This window comes from Helianthus annuus, chromosome 3 (assembly GCF_002127325.2).
Source record: "Helianthus annuus cultivar XRQ/B chromosome 3, HanXRQr2.0-SUNRISE, whole genome shotgun sequence".
In the NCBI taxonomy this organism is placed as follows: domain Eukaryota; kingdom Viridiplantae; phylum Streptophyta; class Magnoliopsida; order Asterales; family Asteraceae; genus Helianthus; species Helianthus annuus.
In genome coordinates, this window is record NC_035435.2 from 47,555,633 (window position 1) to 47,564,520 (window position 8,888).

The 8,888-nt window shown below is 34.2% G+C and overlaps 1 protein-coding gene across 1 annotated transcript; it reads left to right on the forward strand.

Annotated features, from left to right (window-relative positions):
- LOC110931469 lies at positions 1-1,070 on the forward strand. The gene is made up of 5 exons (XM_022174862.2): positions 1-211; positions 391-477; positions 560-697; positions 783-905; positions 978-1,070. Exons 1-5 carry the CDS (start codon positions 98-100, stop codon positions 1,068-1,070), a joined length of 555 nt encoding a protein of 184 aa, XP_022030554.1. The 5' UTR covers positions 1-97.
- Positions 1,071-8,888: the final 7,818 nt, after the last annotated feature.

The window sequence follows — 8,888 nt, forward strand, 5'->3', positions numbered from 1 at the left end:
AGGATCATCAAAAGAACGAATTGCACAATTGGAGTTTCAATTACATAACGAGAGACTTGAGCGTGGGAAAAAAGATGAACAAATTAAGACCCTTTCGATGCAGATGGCAGAAACAAATAACACACTTAATCAAGTTTTAGCTCATCTGGCTGCACAAGGACAAACATTACAAATATGTTCATTATCTGCAGACAAAATGTCACAAACACAAGTAAGTGACTTATTTTATTAGCAAATTAATACCTTAATAGTTTTCAAATGTTAACCATCGTTAGCTACCATAAATAGCAACCTATTTATATAAATTTACCATGTGCATTACAATTTTAGAAATTTTCCCTGTTTTATCGAATCGTATTATCTGTATTGCTTCCTTGTTACATTTTGTAGGTAAATTCTTTGGATAAACATGACGGATCAAAGCATAAGGCTAATGCTACCGCATCTAAAATAGTGCAAAAAGAAATGGCACCAACGGTAAGTATGATAATTTCATTATTTTTTTTATAATTTCCCATGTAATTATTGATATTTCATAACACATTTATTTGAATTGTAGGTAAAATCTATGAACAATAGTACTGGATCAAAGGACAATACTAATGTTACCACATCTAACATATCAAGTAAAGTAGTGCAAACAGAAGTCACTTCTCATGCTAACACTTCTAAAATGGTGCAAAAAGAAATGATAACGGTAAGTGTTTGACAATTTCGTATTTTTTATAGTTTTTATGTGTGATTGTTGATTTTCTATAACTTAATTAATTAAATGTTTTTAGGAAAATGTGAAAACTAGAAAAAAAGATGTTTTGTCTACGCAAGAGACTTCACTTCTTGGGACATCATCGCAGTTGGAATCACAAGAAAATATACATAATACACATTCAACAAATGTCCTAGAGGTATGTGTTACGAAATACATATTTATATTGATTTTAACCTTAAGATGTTAATATAAAATATTCTTTTTGTAGATCAAGTGTACTCTATATACTATAAATATGAACAACTGTGTGGCTTATGGTACAATTCATTTGTCAACGGGAAAACAAAGCATTCATGCGTAAAAATCACGTAATTTGTGTCGTTGGCCGTTCTGAACCGTTTTTCGATTCGGTTTCGACTACGGATGTAAAAATTTAGTTACGAATCTAAAATATATTCTCATGGAGTTCCACTACAAGATAATTGCTATAGAGTTTCTATTGATAAAGTTGTAAAAGAAGCAGCATTTCTACCGGTAGAATCATGTGAGGTCAAAACAGTTGGGGATGCACTAAATACTTTTGTTGCTTGGCCAAAATACCATGTCAAAACTAGCCAAAAGGTTTGTTCTTTATTAATATATGATTAATTACTCTAGTTATTGATATTTGTTTTCATGTTTTTTGCTTCAGATACCAAACCTATCAAGCATTCAAACACAAAACACTACAACTCAAGTCGCTAAAAAGCAGAAGATGTGTTTTACAACGCTAGATGGCATCAAAAAACAGGGAGCAAGAAGAACAAGAAAAACACTTTAAACTAGTACTTATTTTATGTTTACAATCATTTCCTTTTGCAACATTTGTAGATAGTTTTTGATTAGAAGTTTAGTTTTTGGTATTATCGTGCACAGATTTTGGTTTATTAATTTTAATATTATTTGGTTTTAGGTTTTCTCATGTTTATTATTGTTTTTTATTATTTGGATATACATGTGTGGCTAAAGGTTAGCCATAAGCCACACTTAAAAGCACAAAAGTTCATGTGGCTTTACATAAACATTAGCCACACCATTGTCATTTTATCTTTTTGTGTCACAAATCATAGTAAACGTTATGTAAAAACAAATTATGTGTGACCAAAGATTAAACAATAGTCACATAGTAAAATTACAAATTTTCATGTGGCTTTACATAATTACTAGTCACATCATCGTCACTTTGTTTATTTTGCCATGACGAAATGTTAGCAATTGTCATGGGTAAAAAAGATTATGTGTGACCAAAGGTTAGACAATAGTCACATTTAAAATTACAAAATTTCATGTGGCTTTACTTGATCATTAGTCACACCATCGCCATTGTGTTTATTTTGGTGTGACGAAATATTAGCAAACGCCATGGGTAAAAAATATTATGTGTGACTAAAGATTACACAATAGCCACACTTAGAAAGAAAAAAAAATTTCATATGGCTTTACATAACTTTTAGCCACACCATCCTTATTTTGATTTTTTTATGTGACAGAATGATAGCATCTGTAATGCACAAAATGAATTTGTGTGGCCAAAGGTTAGATGATAGCCACACATAAAATCATAAAGTTTTATGTGGCTTTACATAATCATTAGCCACATTATCCTTACTTTATGTGACGAAATGATAGCAAATGTCATGAGAAATTATAAGTGACCAAATATTAGCCATTACCACACTTAAAACCACAAAACTTCATGTAGCTTTACATAAACATTAGCCACGCTATCATCACTTTATTACTTTTGTGTGACGGAATAATAACATATGTCATGTGAAAAAAAAAATGTGTGACCAAAGGTTAAACAATAGTCACACTTAAAATTACAAAATTTTCTGTGTGAGTAAAGGTTAGACAATAGTCACATATAAAATTACAAAGTTGTTTTTAGTGTCTAGAAATATTTTTTAGCCACCATTATAGTAAACAGATGTGACTAAATAATAAAACGGTCACACTTACAGTGAGTTCATGTGGCCGTTCCAAACATTTTGTCTTACTTAATAAATGGAATGCTTAATTACAACAACTCTTTTTGCCACATTTTTTTTAATTGATGTGGCTAAAACAAACTTTTAAGTGACTATATAATAGAAACAACCACATTTACAATAAATTCATGTGGCTGTTGTTACCCTTTAGCCACACTTATTGTACATAATGTCTGATTTCCTGCAAGAGATAGTGGTACCCTTTAGCCACACTTTAAAGTTGCTACGGCCACTAAACGTGAATGTGGCCGTATGATACCTATGATGACTGGACCTTTGGTCACACTTGAGTTGAAAAAAAAAAGTGTGACAAAAGGCGTATGGTCACTATTTTTTTGTGTGGCCGTAAGCCTTTTTTGGTGTAGTGTTTCTTCACACAGAAGACATCCAACTCCTTATTTTTAAATTCTGTGCCATTGTCACCCCTGAAGCTTTTCACTGGAAGGTCAAATTGCTTTTCGACCTGTATCACAAAGTCTTGCAAAATGCCTGCAGTCTCATCTTTTGAGTGTAAAAAGAAAGTCCATGTAAACCTAGAAAAGTCATCAACAATAACTAAACAATATCTTTTCTTTTTGAGGCTCATGACTTGAACTGGGCCAAACAAATCCATGTGTAGCATTTGCAAACACTGGGTTGTTTTGGACTCTTCAATGGACTTGTAAGAACTCTTATGCTGTTTTCCTTTTAAACAGGAAATGCAATGTTTAGAACATGAAAACAATTTTTGTGGTAGGCCTCTCACCAAACCATTTTTTGAAATTTCACTGATTGTCTTAAGATTTGTGTGCCCCAGCCTTCTGTGCCAAAGTTCTGTCTCTTTGTTAGACGCAGCTGAGAACAGACAGGCATCAGCTCTGGGACACTCTTTTGACATATCAACAACATAAACATTGCCACTTCTTTGAGCAACAAGTTTAGTGTGACCAGTTTTGATTATTGCTTCAATCTTTTTGAACATTTCTGGTCCAACAATCCTACAACAATCTTTTGTGAAGAATGACCCAAACCCTTTGTCACTCATTTGTGATACACTCAGAAGGTTGAATTTTAGATTGTCTATTAGATTGACATTAAACTTGAAGATGAACTTGTGAAGCCTTTATGTAAACATAAAAAATGATTTTTGAAGCATGAACTTGTGTTCTTAAAGTAACTAAGTTTGTGTAAAGTTAACTTTTGAAACTAAACCCCATGAAAAGTTTGAAAAGGATTCATCAAGAGGCTTGTTTATGAAAGATTCAAGTACGTTAAGCATGGATCTTGGAAGATCCATGATGAAACATGACTTTAAACATAAAGATCTTTTAAATGAGCATAAGAATGGGTTTAGAACATGTTTTTTCAAGACTTTGAAACCCTAAAACTCATGGATGGTTTAGTTAGTAAGTTAAAGTTTAATAAAAAAATTTGTTTAAAATTTACAAGAACACTTGTTTTTGAAAGATCCTTACATGTAAAGTGTAGATCTAAAAGACTACACGTTTTTATCAAAAATCAAGTTCATCATAAAGTTTTACATGATAAAATTAGTGTATGTTACTTGTGAAAATTGTTGGAAATTGTGTTGGTGATTAAAAGCAAATAAACACATGTTTTGAAAACATGGGAAACCTCCATTTTTAGGGGAAACTATGTCAAAATTTTTATAAAATTTTGACACTTAGAAAAATAAAAGTTTTGATGAAACTTATCCCCCAAAAATTTATCTAAAAATATTTATCAAGGTTTCCTAATTTTTGTACAAAATTTAAGCGAAAATAAGGATTTCTTCAAGTTAAAATCAATATTTAGTATGTATATTTTTAGGGAAAATATATATATGTTTAGTGATCACCAATTTTTGTGCTAAGTGCATATTGTGTGTATTATATGTGGTAGTGTATTAGGATTATGAAAATACACTAAATACTCCCAAGGAGTATCACCAACAAAATACACATGAAAATACATAACAAATACCTATGAATATTAATACAAAAATAACCCATGAAAGGGTATATGGACAAATACAAGAAAATATATTTGTATAAATATATTCCTTAACAAAATCTTGGACTTGGACACTTCATGGACAATTTTGGACTTAAAATATATATTTGGACAAATATATATCTATTACCAAGTAGTAAAAATTATACAAAATCGGGTGAATAACAAAAATAAATATATATATTTCCAAGCATGACAAAATATATATATTTCACACAAGTCTTTAAAATATTATTTTTAAGAATACAATTCGGAAAAGTATTAAAAATCAAAGTATTGATTTTTGACAAATAATGTAAAATACACAAGTATTTACATAAAAATACAAGTATACTTTCCTAAGTATACTTGCATAAAAATAATATTGAAAATATTATTTAACAAAATACTTATATTTATTTTTGAAAAATAATATAAGTAACATATTTGGACAAGTTAAAAATATATAGTTTATTTTTAACACATATCGTTTGTCAAATACTACATAAACAAATATATATTTTTGGAAGTAAAATATATATTCACAAATGAACGATATCAAGTACAAATTACGAAGACAAGACAAACGGGCGAGTCCCGACAAACAAGGGCACGGCCCTCACACATGATGAACGTACACAAGACAAATACATAAAGTTAAGATGGTGACATGTACCTAGTATGTTACAAATCTAGTGATTAACGCACGTAGAATACTTATAGGTTGCGATGCCTACACGACAAAGCCGATGAAGTTTACGACGCAAGATACGCAAAACAGTGAGTTCATGTCCTCACTTTTAAACTTTTACTTGTTTTCTAAACTTGGGGAAAATACATGTACTATGGTATGTAGAACACAAAACTAAGGAATGACACATAGATCATGTGACGAATATGGTGACTGTGACAAACTGCATTTCCAAGGTTAGTGTCGCTTAAATTCCACAAATCTTCAGCGTGTGTTTTTACGTTAAATTACTCATCTTGTGCTGTTTTGATTAGTTGTGTGTGCATGTTTGCGCGAAACCATTAAACGCTTCTACGTGTTGTGTAGCTAACCTTGAAAACTAACTTAATGGGCCGCAAACTCGCTTAACGTGCATACGTTTGGGTCTACGGTCGCATACTGCTTACTGTACCTTAGGTCCACGAAACATGGGCCCAACCTGTTTTCCGCACATCCTCTACATTGTGTTAGAATTAAGGAATTAGGGCCGGTCACTTTGTAGTCATAGTGGGCCGATCTTTATGTGTTTAGCAATTATTGTTTCGGGCCTTTTGTGTGGTCACAAGCCCAAATCTAGTCACCTGCCATATCTATTAGTTACATAGGATAAACACATGATCCCACAACTCTTTTGCAAACCCTATTCCCCATTGTGTGTGCGACGGCATAGCAGACACCCCTGTTCGAAACTTCATTCTGATTAATCAGAATTTCGGTTAGTGGCTCTCATCTAATGATCTTTCATGATGTATGATAACGAATGCTTAAGTGGTGTGGTTATTTGTTAATCAGTCAGATTTTATATATGTATTCATGTGAGTCCTGTATTATGATATGTGTTAATAGTAAGATTGTTGATTCGATATGTATAATCAGTAGGCTAGAATGTATTGGTGTTCATGCATATTAGTGACTATGTATAATCGATGGGTTATGTGTCAATGACTTATTTGATTTATGATAATTGATGAACAGGTCCTATGCCTTGTGTAATGATCCATGTTTGAATGTGCCAAGTCAATGAGAATTAAACTTGATTAATCAAGAACTAGTTGGACATGTTACTGATCCATAATAATGTTGTACGTATGTCCATGGGGCTGTAACCTTAAATAGAGTGGGTCACTATTAGATGGGGGGTCATTATTGTGAATATAACATGTGCATATCGGATCTCTGAATGAACCGATTAGGCTTAGAACAAGTGGGTCAGATCAACAAACCTAGTGGGCTGAATAGGTATGAACATGGGTTGTTGCTACTGGGCTACACATAATGACCGAACACCCACCTTTATTTACATTAGGTCATTGGATTGGGGTCCGGAACCTTTAGGCCGCACACTTGTTATAATATTCTGATTGGGCCAAAGCCTAAGCCGGGTTTTATGTGCTGGTATATTATTATGTATGAGTTAATAATGTTGTGTCTATTGCTAGTGGGCTGGATACAAACAGTCCAGGATGGTTTAATCTAGTCGGGTCAAGGGATTAGTGAAAGGTATTGATTGCATAAACTTTGTGGATTGTATTAATTGGGTCGAAATCATGAACTAGTTATATGTGAATTGGATTTTGGCTACTTGTACGATATGATGAGCTATTACATGGGACTTGGTGTGTTATGCTAACTAGTATGGAGATTAAACTGGTAATATGAACTTACATGAACTATTATGTCATACACGTCATGAGTGATCAATCTGTGTTATAACTTACTTTAATAAGTGGATTTTGGTGTATGAATCTGATCGTTATCGGTAATTATATTAGGATTGCATTGAGCAACTTTGAACACATATTTTAACCTTATCGAGCAAACCCAAGGTGAGTTCACTACTTTGAGCATGCGTCCCGGTGGTTTGGGACAGTTAGTGGGTATCCCGGGGAGGGATAAATCTTTTGGGTAAAACTGGGATGTTGGATAATATTCTCACTCTCTATCTCTTAAGTCCCATCTTTTGCTATCGTGGGTGGTAGCGGGGTATTAGTTGGTAGCGCTACTTAGGTTTGGCACCCTCACCCCGTTCCTGTGAGAGGGCGGGTGTGAACTAATGACCCAGTCGGGCCTAGTGCTTTGATAGGAGCACTAGGGAACAGGCAAAACATACATCAGGAGCCGTCTTGTTCAGTATCGAGATATTATCAACATTGCTTTCGTATTTGTTAAACAGACTGGATTAAATACTTGGTAACTGACGTTTTATTAAAACTGTGAACTCGCCACCTTTGTCTGATACACTTGTTGCATGCTCGCAGGTCGTTAGGTATCCTGGATTGAGGAACTTGCTGTCTGAGGAAGCCGGAGTGGTCATGGGTCGACTGAAGAGATTTATGAGATGTTCTTGACATTATAACTTGGCTTATTGATACTGTTTGACGATAGTTTTCTATTTTGCTTCCGCTGAACTTATTGGGAATTACTAAACTTATTATTGGTATAATTCTTTAATAATTGGTATTTACTTACAAACTTATCATGAGTTCAATATGATTGGTGGCTCGTTATTGGTCTGTCACACGCCTAGCAGGGACAGTCCCTAGGTGGTATTCTGGGGGTGTGACAGTTTGGTATCAGAGCCACTGGTTATAGTGAACTTGGTTTTAAGATGATTTTTATAAAACCAGACTATAACCGAACTGATCCGAAATCGACCATGACACTCAGCTCCAGACTACGAGGTCCGTCTCTTGTTTACTATTGCACAGTATCTCTAGTATTTGCTATTAGACAACATCACACGTGAATACACACTTGGCACTACAGTATGAACTTATATGTTAACACCCCATGTCATGCATGACACTCCTTGAACTTTCATGATCTATGTTGTGATGCCATTTGTCTTGTTGCTTGAATTTAGGGAAACCTTTTAACATGAGTTAGGAAGAACTGAGATAAACATGCAAACTGGGTTATTAATATGGGTGCACACATAATAATAATAATGTGGTGTGCATGTGAGTCCCAGTGAAACTTGACAAGTGTGAAAAGGATTCCGCTCTACTAGTTGATGCTATGATAGAACTCGATAGTCTATGGGAGGTTATAGTAATGCTTGACTCCTACTTGAGCTTGCTTTTTGAAATCCTTCCTTTACTTGTATAGAATCATGAGTGGACGTAGAGGACATGGTGGAGGCCGCGGTGGTTGGCGTGGCCATATTGCTATGACTCAAGCTGAGTTAACCGATCTCATCAACACTCGTGTGGCTGAAGCCTTAGCGGCTTATCAGGCTGGTACGATGTGTACCAAACACTCCTTATCCTTGTGTCGCATGCTTGAGTCTTACTTGTTTGTTATATGTTCTTTCGTTAATAGGTCAACAGGTGCAACAGAATCTGCACCATCCACCTGTTTGCACGTTCAAAACCTTCATGGATTGTAAGCCACAGACCTTTAGTAGGACTGAAGGGGCTGTAGGACTCTTGCGTTGGTTCGAAAAGGC

Bases quoted from the DNA above. Each gene is read 5' to 3' on its own strand.
- LOC110931469 (XM_022174862.2), top strand. From the start codon at position 98: ATGCAGATGGCAGAAACAAATAACACACTTAATCAAGTTTTAGCTCAT. The intron at 212-390 runs GTAAGTGACTTA...TACATTTTGTAG, and splicing joins ACAAAATGTCACAAACACAA to GTAAATTCTTTGGATAAACA. The intron at 906-977 runs GTATGTGTTACG...TTCTTTTTGTAG, and splicing joins ATTCAACAAATGTCCTAGAG to ATCAAGTGTACTCTATATAC.